The 18,740-nt window shown below is 47.0% G+C and overlaps 1 protein-coding gene across 1 annotated transcript; it reads left to right on the forward strand.

The window, feature by feature from the left end:
- The first annotated feature begins 77 nt into the window (after positions 1-77).
- Positions 78-10,823, forward strand: LOC144106217 (zinc finger Y-chromosomal protein-like). Its single transcript, XM_077638962.1, has 6 exons — positions 78-119; positions 1,445-1,571; positions 3,278-3,339; positions 4,495-4,642; positions 7,862-8,027; positions 10,281-10,823. Exons 3-6 carry the CDS (start codon positions 3,331-3,333, stop codon positions 10,756-10,758), a joined length of 801 nt encoding a protein of 266 aa, XP_077495088.1. The 5' UTR covers positions 78-119; positions 1,445-1,571; positions 3,278-3,330; the 3' UTR covers positions 10,759-10,823.
- Positions 10,824-18,740: the final 7,917 nt, after the last annotated feature.

Consider the following 18,740-nt stretch of genomic DNA (forward strand, 5'->3'; position numbering starts at 1 on the left):
CATCTGACATTTAGAATTTGCGTCTGCGATTTTAACCACACCTTATTCATGTCCTTATGCATTTCGTCCAAGGTGTTGCCAGTAGACAAGATGAAGCCAAGGCCGTCGAGCCCAATGAGGTGAGGACAACATTTCGTCTTCACACTCTCTTTTACCTTGAAGTGCGTTGCATGGTTAGCCTTATGGCCTCGACTGGTGGTTAAAGCTTAATAAAGTTTCTTTTATATTAGATTTATATCGGTTTAACGTCTCAAGGAGGCTGAGGAAATGAGGGACGCCGTAGTAAAGCGCTCCAGAAATTTCGACCACCTGGGATTTTTTTCATGCGCTGACATCGCACAGTACACGGGCATCTACAATTGCGCCTCTAAATAAATTCCACCTCCGCGGCCGGGATCAAACTCACGTCTTTCGGGTCATCCGCCGATACGCCATATCTACTGAGCCACCGCGGCGCTCGCTTAAAAAATTGTGTGGGTCAAACCCATTCCATCAGATCTGAAGACGTCCAGTTTGAACTTCAATATGTTGCACAAAAATTTCGGCGGATGGGTGTTTTGAGCTTCAACATCTTATTTAAGGCGGTAAGCTCGCCATGACAAGTCCCACGATCTCTCGTGAGCGTTCGGCTGGCGTAACGAAAGCGTCGCAGCGGCATATCCAACGCCGTGTTTGCTGCTGCGCCTGCAGATTCTGCGCGCGAATATTCAATGCCTTTAGCCTCTTTTCGACCGTCAGTCTGACTGGTGAGGCAGCAACCGTCTTTATATAAACCGGAGTTCCGGCCTGCGTATTTATGCGCATCGTAAAGTCGTGCAAAAATGAAATGTGCCGGTCGACATTGCGGACGACAGAAGAGACGACGTTCACTACCGGATGTTCGCGAGTAAACTAAGTGACATAAAAAATAGTTTTGCTATCTACAGAGATCGCTTCTAAGCGGTTATGGCGGCGATGTTCGCGGTCGGCACGAAACGAGCGTGATAAATTATTAACTGGCGCTATTATAGTCAATTTCCTCGTTATTTTTAAGTTTACCCTCTAGTGCATAACTGTAATTAGCATCGCTTAGTGCGGCCTAGCCGCATCGAATATTTGTATTCTGTAGAGACTCGCGAATATCCGAAATATTCAGATCGCTGATCGCATTTCCTTGTATTCGAGTCGCTTTGCGATTCATGTAGTACATCTTCAAAATAGTTCGAGACCATTCGTCAGCGCACTTACGTTTTCATGTAGTTTCGAACATTTGGCACCAAGTTCGAACAGAGACGCCATTTTTGATTTTTTTCCGAAGACAGTTTTCAAAAAAAATTATTTATACCCATAAAATCTAGACAAAAGCACATTTGAACGAAAAACCGTTTATGATCGCATTTTTTCTTTTATATAATGTAAGACTTCACTATAACAATCAGTATATCCGCATGTCACCTGACCGCAGGAGACTCAGAGCGGACGCCCGCCTGCGCCCGAATATATCCTTCTGGAACAGTGGGAGGCTCATGGAAGCGGCGGCCCGTATTTTCCCGAAAACTCGGCATCTTGTGAGGAGCAGCGGGACGAAAAACGTAAGTTTACGATTCGCGATTGATACAAGACAGCAACACAGGCCTGCATGAATAAGTGCATATAGTTATTGATACAGCAGTAATGAAAGGAAAGAATATACAAAGGTCTCAACAGCTGATTGCCTCGCTAATATATAATACGTAACAAGGATGCAGTGTTCGTTCTTTCCGCTCACGCTTCAGTTGTGGAAAAGGATCAAGGATGTCGTCTGTGACGTAGTCACGTCGGAAGGAATTCCCTCCCCATGTAGCGGCGACTGCGCATCACGGGACCAACGTTCCTAACCGCTGCCCCGATGAAACACACTTTAGTAGTGTGGGTGGGGTCGGGGGCGGGATGCCCGCTTCTCTCTGGAAAGCGGCGGAAGGTTCCTTTCAGTATTGAGAACGGTTCCCGTACGTGGCTAGAGCGTTATGATATCTGCGGCAGACGTTTTCGGGGTGCATGTTTTTGAAAAAAATAATCACTTTTTTGTAGCAACAATTGCCACTCATTCCACTCGTATCAGCAGATGGAGCTTGTACTATCGGCCACAAAAGGTGCAGGTTACGGGTGGCGGCTTTGCGGCAAAATATTATTTGGATCTAGCGACGTACGCTAATCGCGTGAAATGTCTGAAGGTGCAAAGAAACGATCACGCGTCATTATCTAATACTGGGCAGCAGAGTCGTGCAGCGGCGCAACAGTAATTTTGTAGCGAGAGCTACACTACGCTACCCAGTCGAGCATTTCGCCATGATCCGGTGAAGCCAACAGTGCGCATGCGTGAAACTGGAGAGGAGCAGGAATGGCGCGGCGCATGACGTCAGAGTCGCCGCCGCCGCTGCGCCAGCAGCCCAGCCCGCCCGACAAAGCCCGCGGGCGCCGCGCGCGAATGCGCATGCGCACAACCGGAGAAGGGCAGCTGGTGCGAGACGCATGACGTCAGAGCTCTGCTGCCACCACGGCCGCGCGTAGGGTCGTGTGGATGCGGCTGTGTGCATAAACGCTTAGGTGATACGACTCGGTGTGGTGATTTCAATAGGGAACAAGGTCTTCTTAGTCGATATTATAAAGGAAAAGTTTGATTTTATTTAGCAAGCGATCCTCGCATTCTGACTACACAATGAAGAAGTACCGTTGACCTTGAGTATCTGAGAGAAACCAACCAGTCTAAATACTGTGTAAGCAGTATTGAGACAACTGCGCGTTACTTTACCGATCATAGGCAATGTTTATATCTGTCAAAAGAATGAATAAATAAACAGTGTGTTTAACCGAATACTTCTAAATTTCTTAACATTCAGTCACAACAACAAGCTAGACAGCATGCGTAACAAAGGTGAACTGCAGCTCTGGCTACATATATCCTGCCATAGCTGAGATAAGCCTCTGCTATTTGTTTTTTCTGAGAACATGCATGCCGAAAGCTCTTGTGGCCACTTTTCCCAAAACATTCCAATCATGTCTTTGGGTCAGGTGCCTTAACCAATGTATTATTTTCCTCAGACACGCATCCTGTAAGTTTTCACTTTCTATTGTGAATTTCGGGGTTTTCAAGATGCATGTATATTTGCCACCGCTTCAGTGCTGCAATAGTGTGATTTTAACAGCATTTTTAGAGAGATCTGGCCTTTTTAATGCCACGATAAGTAATTTATCAACAAAGCTGCTACCCTTTCAATAGTTAGGCATCTAAAAATATGCCTGAAATCCTTTTTTCCAGCTTTCGACGGACGAGAAATTGTCGCGCGTGCTGACGCAGCATTGGACGACGTAATGAGGGAGGTAAGTGAACCATACACGGACATTTACGAAACATTTTATAGAGTGCTTTGACAGGTGCTCTCTATTTCAAAAAGGCGCAATCATGGCCCAGAATGAACTGACCAAGCAATAGAGCACTGGCACCGCAAGGCGGAAGACGGCGTCGGTTAATTGAAGGAGTATATGCTGCCAAATATCAATGCAATGACATTAATGTTTAGGTAAGGAGCGGAATCCGCCATAGATGTCATTATATCTGTTGTTTAACCAAGAGTGGTCGGGTGACCTTGTGACGTTATCGCAAAGGGACCACCATGTTTTGAGCACAGCTATCTGCAGCTAGCAATCCGAATAAGGCGGTTGGTGCACCGACAATTTCAAAGAAGCTGATGCAAACACGCACAGATGTTGCAGCAGAAACAGTGTTAAATGTGCAATATAATCTTATCACATTCCTCTTTCAAGGTGGCTTCAGCGTCCCCATAGTTTCCTTTTTTCCTTTATTTTAACTGGCAAAACTGTCGCGCGCAATTACTGAATCTAGCTCTCCTGGCAGAGTTCGATATTGCTATATTGCGGATTCGTGACTGCTATGCTTGACTGCAAGATAGACACCCCTGTCAAGCGCAGCGAAATGTTTCCTATCAAAACCTTTACCGTGTAAGAATCGAAAGATGGCTGGTAGATGGCTGACATCACAAAACAACGAAGAGAGAGGTAGAAATGCATGTGCCTTCTTCCTTCAAGTATTTCCGCTATGAAATCAAATGTGAATTATCCACTAACCTGTTTTATAAATCTTCTCTGTCACCCGTAGAACCTGCGCATATCACGCTACAAGTACGAAGCGCTTTGTGAAGCAGGGCAAACCATTTCAGATCTTGGAACTTCATTGACCTTAAATGCAGAGGCTGCAACTCTAATTGCCAAAAAAATTGCGCGAAAATGACGGAACTAAAAGAGGATCAAAGATGGACACACCTCTCTCTTCTTGTACCATCATATTTGGCAGTTTTTTTTGGCAATCACTTTGAATAGAGCAGCCCATCATGATGTCTAACAGCAAATCCTAAACTACGCTGCACCATAATCCTTCAGCACCAGCGATCACCTTCCCTGATCTCTAGAAAGCAAACATTACTTCTTGCCAATATTGTCCATGCGCGTTTATTGTAGGCAATCGAAGCCTTTGGTGAGACTCTCAGAAAAAGTCTGCCTTGGAGTTCCCCCGATGCGCTTCCGGACCACTGGGAGGCTCCTGGGAGCGGCGATCCGAATCTGCCCGAAGAACCATCCTCTCGGGAAGTGCAGCACGACGAGAACCGTGAGTGTACGATTCGCGATTGACATGAGACTTGAACAGAGGCTTGCATAGAGGAGTGGATATAGTTATTGACACCGCAGTATTTAGATTAAAGAATATGCAAAGGCCGCTAGCTGCTTAGTTCGCTCATCTATGATATGTAATGAGGAACCAGTATTCATTATTTTCGCGCACTCCTTTGCTGATGAAGGTGTAAAGAATGTCCCTAGTGGCGTACACACGTCGGAGGGAATGCCTTCCCTCTGCAGCGGCGACCGCGCATCACGTGACCGACGTTCCTCAACACACTTTAATGGTGTGGACGGGGTCAGGGCAGATGATCGTTTCTCTCTGCAAAGCGACGGAATCTAGATTTCAGTATGATGAATGTTTCTGGTACATGGATAGAACATTTTGATATCGTCGGCAGACGTTTAAGGGATGCATGCATCTGTTCGAAAAAAAACAGTATTTCTTGCATGCCTTGTAGCTTCTCTGGCTCGTGCCAGCGGATGTAGCAAGTAATATTGGCCACAAAAAGGTTACAGGTTACGGGATGCAGCTATGCGGGAAAATGTATTTGGATCTAGTGACGGACGCTAATCACGTGAAATGTCTTAAAGTGTGTGCAAGCGATCACGCGTTATTAGCTGTTACAGGACGGCTGGGTCACGGGGTGGCGCAACAATATTTTTATTTTCCGACAAAGCGCATGCTGAAAACTTTTGAGGCCGGCAGTATATACGTGTCCGCGCAACTTCAAACATGTGTTTGGGTTACGCGCCTTCACCAAAGTTTTATTTTCCTCGGACCCGCATCCAGTTAAATTTCGACTTCAGTAGTGAATTTCTGGTTTTTCGAGCTGCATATTTATTTGCGGCTGCTTCATTAATTCAATAGTGTGATTGTAACAGTATTTCTTTAGTGGATCTGGGCTTTTTACTGTCACGATAAGTCATTCACCAACACAACAGCTACGCTTGCGATTTTTAGCCTTCTTCTAAACCCACAGTCCGCAGTACCTGTATGACTGCTGAGATTTACACCGACTCAAACGATTTCTCGTAATAAATAAAGGCTTTATATACGTGCTTGTTGTATTCTGCGCATTTTTATTTCACCTGATTGATAGTTTGAAACTGAAATATTGGGGTGTATCCTTTAGAAAAGCCTGCCTGATCGTTTGGTTGATTGAAGTCTAAGGTGTTCCCGACTTTATTAGTGATTACCTTAGTAAATATCTTGCAGGCAACGGATAGTAAGCTGATCGGCCTGTAATTTTACAAGTCCTTGTGCTCTCATTTTTGATGATTTAAGATAAAACTTGCTTCTGGTACGGTCGAGGTCATAAGACATTGCGTATACGGGGTGGCTAGTTTTTCTAGCATGATCTCTCCTCCGGTCGTCAGCAGATCTGCTGTCACCTGATCCTCCCCACCTGCCTTTTCCTTTCCCATTGCTCTTTAGGCTTTCTTTACTTCCTCTCTCGTCACTGGCAGGATGACGCAGTGGTGTGGGATACTGTCTCTCTCATTGATGTTTCGGATTTCATTGCCTACTGTACCGATTTTTATAGAACTGTTTTGCGTATCCATGTTGCTAATGTCATTGCCCTCCTGTTCTCTTTCATTCTTTATTTATTTTTTCTCACTATACAGTGAAAAACGAGCCAAGGGAAAAGCCGTTCAAGCATGGCTTGAGTTGTCTTTGGCCCAACTTATCAAGCAGTGGCAGCAGCGAGAAACGCACAAAAAGCAATGTCCTAGGACGCAGCTAGCTCTGTCAGTATAAAGCAAAACGTAAAGCAATGAAAATGAAACCATAGTTAGTGGTACAAACATTCAACTTATCAAAATAAACTTCATCACATGGCACGAATTGAGCGCTGATCATATGCTACACAAAATAATAAAGATTCAGCGTATGAACATGGCAATGATTTCAGAAAGCTGCAGTTTATTAATGTCGATACCTTGAATTATATAGTGAATCAACATACGTGGTAACAGATCATGCAGCATTTGTCGACGGTAATTAGTCCGGCATGTAGATATTTTCCAAAATGGGGCAGACGTGGTAGAGTATACTGAATCGGCTAAGCCTTGTCAGGCAATGTCGGTAAGGGTATGGATTCTATGCTTTTGACTAATATAATAGTCTCGTGATAACCTAAACTTGTACAGCTCGCTAACTCGAGTATATTGAACTCTTGAAGAGGTGAGAGATAGATTGCAGGTATAGTACGTTAGCAATAATGCGTTTCCTCTTAACCACTTTTAGGCTGCCTCCATTCTTTAGAGCATGCGCGATTGTCTCCATATTGAGCTTCGTTATGCCGGTAACCGTGCGCTTGTTTATTAACTTCGCTAGCTCTGCTAGTTATATTCTGTGTGTAGGGTTAGTTCCCCTCATGGTTTGACGTTTCTTAATCAGACCTTTTGTCTCATGAGATAGCTTGCCGGTATCCTGTCGAACCGTCCTACCGCCTGTTTTTACTGTGCACTGCGCAACGACATCTGTCAATTTATACATCATTGTATGCAAATTAAGATCGCCATCCTGAGTTAAACTGAATATTGGTTTTGCAGCGATATCCTCAATTACTCTATTTTACCTCTTACTGCTAACTCGTTAATGAACTTCTTCACTATCTTCTTCCTTTCTGTCTTCAAGTCTAAGCTAATTATATTATGGCATATTATGAACAATTTCAAAGTCAGCATAGATGGCGGACCTTTCTGTGCAAGGATATCTGGGCGAAAGTTGAAGGAAAGGTGACACATTGCCAAATAAGCAGGGAGATTAAACTGTGGATAAAATTGCATGGGTGCTTGTTTTTTATGTATATATGTTTAGTGTATGAAAATGACATTAGCATTGTGAGAGAACTCTTCTGGTGCTTGTAGACCGATGCGAATCTAGTCAATAGCACTTCCAGAAAAGGTACCGTCTTTTTAAATTTAAGGTTTATATTACCTATTCACCGATCTGTGTGGACTAGTACCATTGCACTGCCTTGGTTTTGCGAATGAGAAAAATAATTAATATGACCTACTAATCTATTACTGTCACAAGGAAACTACCATGCACCTAATTGATACAAATAAACTAATGTGAAAAAGTGCTACTGCTGGCCTGTTCCTCTCTGCCACGGTAGACATAAAGAACACTGAATTATCTGGGCAGTTCTTCACTCCACATGTGCTCATTCGCTCCTCCCACTGCTCGGTTCTTTTTCAGAGGACATCAATATCATTCCTTTGCACAGCCTGTTTCTCGCCTGTGAGAAGTGCGGCGACCTCTTCACTAAGCAGTACAACATGGAAATGCATACCCGGTGGAAACACTGGAATAGCATGGAGGGAATCCACAACTGCACGCACTGCTCCTACACGAGCACTCGCAAGTAGGTCTTACAGTGCCGTTCCTTGCTTGACGCCATCGTGACTAGTGAACTGGAGAGATGTCCTTTTGCTGATGAGGAATCTTTTGAAGCCATAAATATTTTTAAAAAGCAGAAATCGTGAAGTTGCCTAAATAGTACGCAATAAATGCTTGAATGCCACGATTTAAGAACAGAACACGACGCAGTCACCAGCAAGACTAGTAGCAGTAGCGTACTCGAAAGTGTCCCTTCGCGCTTTTTTGCAGGCTTCGTATTCATTTCCCATCAGGAAACACTGCCCGCTTTTTCCAGTAAGCCAACGATTACAGTCTAAACGAGCCTGACGGTCGCTCTGATAGCGTGCGTTGTATTCGATGTTCGTTGAAAGTGAACTCCTCCTATTACACCCAAATTTTAAAATCAGAGAAACAATACTTATGTTTGAAAAATTGAGTTAGGGAGTAATGGGCGTCTCATACTTGAAAAGCCTTATTAAGGCCCTATAGTTTTCCAAGCTATCCACGGTGGTCATTATTCACCCCGCCGAGAACCTTGCCGGCAACAAACTGCTTTAGGGACGTTACATAACTAATTAAGGTAAGCGTTCAAGGCAGGTGTAAATACGACTCCACGTCGTGGTCTTCATAATGTTCCTGAAAGTCTGGGAGTGCTCGTACTTTACTTACAATGCTTTATCGTTCGTGGTTCAGTGATGTCGGCGTTAACGAAGTCACCCATTCCGGCCAGCTGCCCAATAACGACACGTTGCCACAAACAGCACGTGCGTCACAGTCGTCTGCCATGGCTGGGTCCATGCGGCCCTGAAGCTAGCGCAAGAAGGCGCAGAACGTGTTAACTGCAGAGCCTGCCTGGGCGTTGTCTACATCCGGTGGCAGCGCAGATTGTGAAGAGCAGATTGGGCTGGTGACACTTGCCACGTGATCTGCTGGGCAAGCCAGGCATGACAAGTGATTGCTACTCAAACTTCTCTAATCGCTACCTTTATTTGATCGCCGACCACGCTCTAATCTCACTTGCACTTTAGAGGTTTGCCCAGCTGGCACACCCTTATCCAGTGATCACCGTTGTATGCCTTAACCCGTCGGCACGCCTCGCGGGCGAGTTTGCGTAGTTTTAGTGCTGCCTTTTGTTACTTTTCAAGGTCCCGATGTTCTCTTCAGAGCAACGTAACCAGGGCCGGGTGGCATTATTCGCCATCTGCGGTAGCGGGAAGTGCGAGTTTTATATACAGCTGCCGAGTCCACGGCGAATCTTTGTTCGACCTAACCGAGTTGCACGGCGGCAGTCGTTCGTTATATCTGAGACGCAGTGCCACTCCTCTTACACACACTTTTACGGTAGCGGCACCTTATTTCGTAATAAGCGAGTGTTCGTTATAACCGCGGCCGTTGTTTGCTGCCTCCCCAGTGTAGAAATCGGCACTGTGATGCCGCTGCTGCGATGTCAGAATTGAGCGAATCTCCCGTGTAGGAAATGGCCCGGCAGGTGCTTTTGGTAGCGGCCTCTCTCGAGGACTGGCGCAAGTTGACGAGCCGCCCACCACTTCTGGTCGCCTCGTGGCCTGCGCCTCATAAGCGCTGAACTTTATGGATGCAAAGAATTGAGTGTGACTTTGCGCGTGCTTGTTTCAATACTTTCAGAGCTGAACTGAGCAGTGGTACCTCAGACGCTCCTCAATAAGCCTGATTATCAAGCATTACTGTTAAGTCGCTCACATTACAACCGAAGTATGTGTCAACCGAGGTTTCCTTAGCGAGGACATAGGAAGGAAACGTCAACAGGAGCGGAAATAAAGTTAGCGTGAGACGTTCGCTCATGCGGAAGAGATGCGTCAGAAGCAGGAAAAGATGCGACTAACACCAGCGGCAGGAATATAGATTTAAGGTGCGATCGTCACTGGCAAAATCATAACCTTGAAAGAGATGTGCTCACATAACTTGACACCTTTAGCCTACTGTGTCCCGCGTTTTCCTTTGCGAAGTTCCGGAAGACAGCCCACCACTGGTGAGCGCGCGCTGATTGCTCCTGATGCTGCATGCGCACGCGCAGTTGCCGGAAACCTGGTGCCTCCTGGCGCTGTCAGGGTGATGTGCGAATGTGTACTGGCTGCGCGGGCTCCAGGTACTACGGAACGGTACCGGTAACGGTAACATGGTACATGCTATGCTAAAGGTGTCTACTAAAGGAGGCATCCGGAGAAAATATTCGTAGTCGTGTGGTGATTCTCCTTATCCTTACCCTTCATGTACGCAGGGTTGATATCATCAGGCCTGAGCGTACCCACGTTGACAGGCGAGAGTCCGTGTGCCATTTGTGTCAGAAGAGGTTCTCCCGGCCGGACAATCTCAAGCTTCACATGATGATCCATAGTGGTGATAAGCCCTACGAGTGCGGCCAGTGTAGCAAGAGGTTCAGGCAACGCGTCCATGCAAGGAGGCACGAGCAGGTCATACACTCCCGCCGGTACCCGCTGACCTGCCCGCGGTGCGGGGCTGGTGCCGAGGACGTCACGAAGCTCAGGCGCCACACCTGCAAGCCGCTGGGCACGACGGAGGGTAAAGAAGGATTCAAGCGGGGACGAGGACGGCCACGCTTAATGGCCGACGGAACTGCGCCAAAGGTACGACCGCGAAACACAGTGGAGGGTACGCAGCTGCAAGTAGGAGTGAAGCGGGGCCGAGGTAGACCACGTAAAGTAATAGCGCAAGACGCGTCAGCGCCGGCACCGTAGAAGCTTACGGGAGTTGCACTACCCCAGCAAGCAGTGAAACCAGGTCAAGGTCGACCACGTAAAGAGGCAGCACAAGATGCGTCGGCGATGTAGCGAGATGTAGCGTGATGCAGGGTTCTGTACTGAATAAATAACTTTTTTTACATACACTTTACGTATCCATGCCTCAAATGAAAAGCAAAACGAAGTCAAACTGTAATGGAAAAGACGAAGGGGTAAACAACGCCCCGGAATGTGATATCACACGATGTGAGCTTGTCTTGACAATGAAGGGAAGGTTATATGTGTAGCCTTCCAGGGACTCCGGAACTTGGTTTTGAGTTGGGGGAGGCAAGACATCGAGCTTATTTTGATGTTTATTTGATGCTCAGTTGCACACATTTTTAATAATTTTCATTTTTCAATGTTCAAAGGTTGATGCAAACTTTAAGGATGTGGTTATGACACTCCAGCAGTCAGGAATACAGATAAAAAGGCTTCAAAAGAAACCGTTTAAAGGTCTGACTCGCGCCCACTAAGAACTAAATGACTCGACTGCGGCGATACGCACAAGCATGCTCGGCGGGCAATGAACTGAATGCTTGAATTTTTTTAAGCGCTCAATTTAAACAAGGCAACGAACCTTCGTGATAAAGCACCAAAGCCAACTACAACAATCTGGGAAAATGTGGAAGGATTCGCACATAGCCAATATCAATGGAGATAAGTCTGATCGCATCTGGTGTCAAAAACAAAATGATAAAGCCGTGTGCCAGTGGTTCTGAGTGCGAACGCACAAACAGGGCAAATGTTCACTGCAATATAAAATGAAGTGGAATGGGACGTTTTATAGACGAGAAGGATTACGCACAAGGAGTGATCAGTCGCTTTTGAAGTTTGTGCATAATTTCTTTAAATTCTGCTAATTTTGATAATGTACACGCTGCAGGCAGTCTACTTTTGTTCGGAAATGACTGCTTTAAGTTATTTATATTCGAAATTTCCACAACTGGCTACTAAACCAAATAGTTCAGCCCCGCTGTGCTTTGCATGAAAAGATTCCTAGAACTGAAGTGTTTCAATTGTAAGAAATCAGATCAAAGTGAAAGAAATTGGAGCCAGGGGGCAGGCGGGCACTGCCTGTTGTAGAAAAGTGTTGGGGGTGACTGCCCCTCTTCACCCCCCTGTTTGGGGTCCCTGGTGGCTGCATTATTTTGTCACGCCGTCAAATAATTCCGCCATCGGGCGGTTCGCCCGGCCGCCTGGCCCATTTCTGCTCTTTTATGCTCGATAGCTACAGCCCGTCGATGGGGTAGCTGGCGTCATCTACCGAAGAATCTTGACACAAGGTTGTGGTGGTGGTAAACTTTAATGAATATTGAGCCATATCTTAAACTATTCTTCGGTTGGCTCTTGGTCGCGCGAAGTTGGCGGCATTCGGTGACGTCCGGTGTCTTCCAAAGCGCAGCCCACCAGCTGATTTGGGAAAGCTGGGTCGGAGCTGGACACCGCAACCTCCCTTCTCTGGAGGTCAGTGAGTTCTCACTTTGATGGGGGCTGTAACTCAGAGCATATGTATACTATGTGACGGAAAGCAGCTCTTGGGGCTCTGCATAGGGTACACTCTGGAGAGAACAGACCTGGGTACATTAGTGCTAAAAGGGCGGGGGAGAAAACAGTGCAAGGTTGTAGCTGGCGGCACGTCACCTGCTCTAATTTAGTGAGTGATTTGTGAGGCGTAGGATAGTGGAGTCGTTGCTCTCGGTAGTGGAGTGAAATTTCGTGGTAAGTGATCATTCGGTCACGGGCGCTCCCTGGCTCGGCGTGTTGCCCTGCTCGGTTGACGTACCCTCGAGCGGTGTCATGGGCGGCTTCGTTGCCTGGATGGCCCGCATGCGCCGGGACCCATTTGAGTTGAATGCGCCCTGTGGGGGGCTGAGAGGAGTTGAGAATTTTATGGGTGACCGCATGCGTCCGCTCTTTTGCAAAGTTTCGCGTCGCGGTTTTTGAGTCACTAAATACGTGTCTGGCAGTAGTGGAGGAGATCGCAAGGGCAATTGCAGCTTCTTCGGCTTCTAGCGAGGTGTGCGTTAGGACCGAAGCAGCTGCTAGAGGTGAAATGTTGTGGCCTATTGCGGAAATGGCAAACGCCGGGTGAGTGGTGTATGCCGCGGCATCTACGTAGACAGCCTCATTGTGCTGGTTATAATGTTAGTGTAGTGCCTGGGCTCTTGCTGCGCGTCGAGCTTGGTGTTGGACTGAGTGCATGTTCTTTGGGAGTGGATGTACTGTTAGAAGTGTTTGGGCGGCCCCGGGGGTTTGGTACGTAAGCCGGAGAGTGTTTTTTTGGGTGAAGACCTAGGTTCTTAATGAAGCTGCGGCCTGTAGGGATGGAGGAGAGACGTTCAAGTTGTGCCGTCCGGTGAGCTTCTGTAAGCTCGGCTAGTGTGTTATGTATGCCCATGACTAACAGCCGTTCGTTGGAGGTGTATCGAGGGAGGTTGAGTGCGGTATTGTATGCCTGGCGAATCAGGGCGTTGATTTTCTCTTCTGCTCTCGTTAGGAAGAGATATGGGAGAGAGTATACTATGCGGCTGACGACAAATGCTTGAACTTGGTGACGGAGGTCATGTTCTCTCACGCCCCTGTGCCGGTTGGAAATTTGTCGTATGAGCCGCATGGTCTGATGAACAGTGTTTGTGAGTTTGGTTATCGTGGCAGTGTTCTTGCCGTTACTCTGGAGTAGGATGCCTAGGATTCGGACCTTTTCCATTTCTGGGATGGGGTGCCGTCCAACTTGAGTTTTATTGGAGGCGGGGGGCCTTGGTCCGCCCTACATCCAGGTAGTCGAAGAATGAGTAAATCGTATTTGGTACGGGAGCAGGTCAGGCCGACGGTTGCAGCGTGCGCGGTCACCAAATCAGCGCCGTCCTGCAATGTTTCTTCCATGGCTCCGGCATTTCCTGTGGTTGCCACAGTGTTATGTCGTCGGCATAGATAGAGTGCGAGAGATTAGGTACTGCGTTTAAAGCCTTCGCCATGGGAATGAGTGTTATATTGAAGAGCAGCGGCGAGAAGAGTGAACCTTGCGGAGTGCCTCTGCTGCCGAGTGCGAAGGTTGGGGAGGAGAGAGACCTGAAGCAGATTTCTGCTCTGCGGTGTCTTAGAAAAGCTTAAATGTATTTGAAGGTGCGCGGGCCGGTTCCAATTGTCGAGAGCGCTTTTAGGATGGCTGAGTGGTTGATGTTGTCAAAGGCTTTGGTTAGGTACAAAGCTAGAATTGCTCGCGTGCGTTTTGCATTTCAGGGGTGGAGGGCCTCTTTCGAAGTCTGAAGCATAACGTCCTGTGTGGACAGATGACTGCGGAAGCCATTCATCGTGTGGGGGAGTAGGTCGTGATCGTCGATATAGTTCTGTAGGCGTTACAGGACCACATGTTCGAACAGTTTGCCTAGACAGGATTTGAGGGATATTGGGTGTAGGCTTTTTATATCTACAGGTTTGCCTTGTTTCGGAATAAAGGTTATGCGGTCGTGCGTCCATTGGGCTGGTAGCGCTCTATCTTGCGAGCACCTGTTGAATAGTTCTTTTATAGCCTGAACAGAGCGCTCGTCGAGATTCCTAAGCATCTTGTTGATTTTGTCTGCCCCCGGGGCCGAAGTGGTGCGTAGTTTCTGCATGGCGGCTTTAATTTCCATGTAGGAATGTCCTCATCTAGTGTATGATTGGGGCCGCAGGTGTAAGGAGGGAGCGCGGTTGTTGGATTTGTGGTAAGATATTGTGCTTTAAGAGCGGTTACCAAGATGTCATCCTGTAGAGGGAGCTTCTGCAGCATGCGGTTGACGTTTTTCCTTTGCATTGCATTCGTGCCTCCTGGTTCTAGCAAGCAACAAAGAAATGTACACGTCTCTTTGAGGCCGAGGTTGCCGCTCAAACGATCGCACAATTTGCCCCACTGCTGGTGTGCCATTGGCTTGCATGGGCCTCAATCTTGTTTAGTAACGCGGCTATGCACCGCTTGAGTGGCCTATTGTGTTTGTGAGCGAGCCACCTTTTTTGAAGGCTGGCATACACTTCAGAAAGGTTGTAGTAAGCGACTATCTGCCGTCTCTGCATTTGGGGTGTCAGAGATTGTGGATGTGGCCCCAGCCACGCCCTTTGTGATAGTTTGTGTCCCGGTGTCCAGGTCTGTGATGGTGTCTGGGACGTCTAATCAGATTTGACGGAACTTGTCCCATCTACCACCTCCAGGCGTCGTTTTCTAACCTGGGCTAAGGTTGTGAGGTTGATATCGGTGCTGAGTATATAGTGATCACTACCGAACGAGTGATGCGTGCTTGTCCAATGACTGTTGAGGAGGTGTTTTGGATGGTTAGGTCCGGGCTGTTGTGTTGAATATTAGTTCCGACCCTCTTGGCTTGGTCTATGTCGTTGAGCAGGGATAAGCCTTCATTTTGGATGAAAGTCCAAACCAAGGTGCCTTTACAATCGTTTTTGCTGTAGCCCCAACTTGTGTGGTTGCCGTTAAAGTTGCCAATTATCAGAATGGGATGGTCTGCACTGAGCGTGAGTGCCTTGCGCATTGCTGTTATGAGAGGTGCCGGAGGGACTTTTGACGGGCTATATATGTTTAGTATGAATAGGATGCTTCCCTTGCGTGAGCAAGGGAAAACAATCCGCCTTTACATCAAAGGTAATTATGATATAATGAATGCCGAACTGACAACGTTTTTCGTAAGTTTTTCCTCAAGTTTTCATTCACGAAGTATTCATGAGAACTGGCTAGCATTTAAGAATAAACTTGATGCCCTAGTCAATGAATTCATTCCCCAAATAACTTTCCACGCTAATCCACACAAACCACGGTTTACTAAAAGTCTTAAAAGGTTGGAAAATAAAAAGAAACGCCTGTTCCGCTCAGCAAGAGCCCATGGAGCGCAAAGCGCATGGGCGATGTACCGCGCTGCGGAAAAATCGTATCAATCTGCTATCCATAACGCGAAGCACAACTTTTTTCATCAAGACCTTCCTAATATGCTCAGCGATAACCCCAGGAAGTTCTGGCAAGCCGTTAACCCTCATCATGAACACACTACTACCCTCAAAGACGAATCAGGCATGGCTATGACCGACTCTGAGTGCGCTTCTTTATTCAACGCAGCGTTCTCATCCGTCTTTACTAATGAAACCGATACGCAACTTCATACATCTAATTTACTCTTTGAGCATGCTATGCCGGTAGTCGCATTTTCCTCACTGGGTATTGCGTCCTTAATTAGAAACATGGAAATCTCATCTTCATCTGGTGTAGACAATATTAACTCGAAACTTCTAAAGAACACTAATGATATTTGTGCCGAGTTCTTATGCTTACTTTTCACCCAGTCACTCTCAACAGGACAACTACCGGACGATTGGAAAACTGGAAAGGTCGTTCCAGTCTACAAATCAGGTAACAAAGATTCGCCGTTAAATTACCGACCCATTTCCCTTACTAGTGTGCCCTGCAAACTAATGGAACACGTCATCTATACTCATAATATAAACTTCCTCGACTCGAACAATTTTTTCCATTCGTCTCAACACGGTTTTCGGAAAGGATTTTCTTGTGAAACGCAGCTAGCCCTATTCATTCATGATTTACATGCTAATCTCGATTCTAACCTACAGACCGACGCCATTTTCCTGGATTTTGCAAAAGCATTTGACAAGGTACCTCATAAACGCTTAATCCTAAAACTTTCCCGTTTGAACTTGCCCCCGACATAGTAAAATGAATAGAAGAATTCCTGACTAATCGCTCACAGTTTGTCGTTGTTAACAATCAAAATTCCAATCCGCTACCAGTAACATCAGGCGTCCCTCAAGGTTCTGTACTAGGCCCGCTTCTATTCCTAATTTATATTAATGACTTACCGACCAATGTGTGCTCTAATATTCGCATGTTTGCGGACGACTGCGTCGTTTATCGCACAGTTACTAACGCCTCCGACCCAACATACCTTCAAGATGACCTAAACCGCATACAGGAATGGTGCGACCGTTGGCTAATGGAACTGAACCCTCATAAATGTAAACGTTTGTCCTTCCACCGCCGCCGTAACCCGCTTGATTTCCCATATGTAGTCGCTAACGTTAACCTGCAGTCCGTTTCATCATACAAATACCTAGGCGTCACACTGTGTAACAACTTATCATGGGCTACACACGTTACTAACGTCATTTCCTCGGCTAATAAAACTCTCGGATTCTTACGACGTCATCTTCGCCACGCCCCACAACAGGTAAAATTACTAGCATATAAAACTCTTGTCAGGTCAAAGTTACATTACGCATCGCCAGTTTGGAACCCTCATCAAGTTTACCTTATCAATGCGCTCGAGTCAGTTCAAAACAGAGCAGCCAGATTCATTCATTCCTCCTATTCGTACGATATCAGTGTAACATCTTTAAAAGCGGAATCCAGTTTAGCGCCCCTTTCACTTCGTCGTCGTATTTCTAGCCTCTGCCTATACCATAAATTTTTCCATAGTTCGCTGCGCTGCGCTCCCTACATTGCCCCGCCAACCGGCATATCCCACCACATTCGTCATCCTTTCCAAGTGTTTCGCCCCCGTGCCCGTACTGTTACCTGTGCCACTTCTTTTTTTCACCGTGTTTCTGTAGACTGGAACGACCTCTCCAATGACATCGCTACCATCTCATGCCCATCCACATTCGCCGAAGCTGTTACCAACCATTTTTCAACATAACACTTGTTCATTTGACTGTATGTACCCACCCCTTATGTAATAACCCCAGTGGGTCTTTAAGGTATTAAAATGAAATGAAATGAAATGAGAGTTCTACTAGGAGGTCGTCTATGTCATCAAGTTCTAAAGAGTTCTCAATTGCTGTAAAGTTACGGTGAACCAGTGTCGCTACTCGCGTTCATAGCAGCACGCTCGTTGACTCATGAACTGTGTAGTTTCGAAGCTTGACATTACAGAGAGTTTCTTGCAATGCTATGACGATAGGTATCTCGTCTGCTGAGAGGTTTGGAGTTGAAGTTAAAGGTTGTCGCGCCTCGCTCGGAAGCTCCTGGAATTCCACTGCCATACACGGATGCAGCTATGTTGTGCAGCAATGTTGGGGGCGACTGACGGGTCTAGAAGATTTGGGCCGTTTGGCTGGGTGATGAATTGTCCTTGTATGTGGGGCTGGATTTGAGCCACAGAGGCTTCATGTGCGCCTTGAAGTCGCTCGACAGCAGTCATCCGGCCCTGCAATATTTGCCATCCATGCTGCAGTATCAGTGCGAAGGGCGTTGATGTTTTGCTCGAGGCTTTGAATTATCGAGATTAGCTGAGTGAGCGCAGCTGTGTCTACCGAAATGCGGGGTCATTTTCAGCTTGAGCCTTGCGCTTAACGGGGCGGTTGCGAGTAGGTGACGCAGCGCGTGAGGAGGAGGTGGAGGCAGGGGAAGGAGTGAGTTGTTTGGGTGTGATAGTTTGTACTGCGATGGGGGGACGGAATTTTTTGTAGGCTGCTCTCGCCTGAGAAGTAGCTGTAATTGTTGGCGGAGCTCTGCAATTTCTAAACCCTGCTGTCGGAGTTGTGCTCTGCGCTAAGGATTCTCTTTAGCGAGCGAGGGAGGTCTCGGCTTCGAGGTCACCTGTGTGATTATGGGCTGGGCTTTTAGTCCCGGTAGTGGCGGGAAGAAGGCGGACCGGCTCCTGCGCTGGCTTTTCCGTGAGACGGACCTGCAACCGATTCTGGATTTGGTCTGAAGCCGGCTGCGTGATGATAGGGACTGCCTAGTCGTGCTCTTGGTGGGTGAAGGCTCGGCGGGATTGTCTGTGGTGGTAGTAGCATTGGTGTTGGATTTCGGGTTTCGAGCCCGGTATAACCGCACTTTGCATTTTTGTACCCCGTGAAGTGGGAGCCACCGCCAAAGATACATTTGGAGTCGCACGTGGGAGTTGAAGTTGCCGGATGGGTGCCGCCGCATCTTTGACATCGGT

Source organism: Amblyomma americanum, chromosome 1, assembly GCF_052857255.1.
Source record: "Amblyomma americanum isolate KBUSLIRL-KWMA chromosome 1, ASM5285725v1, whole genome shotgun sequence".
Lineage (NCBI taxonomy): Eukaryota > Metazoa > Arthropoda > Arachnida > Ixodida > Ixodidae > Amblyomma > Amblyomma americanum.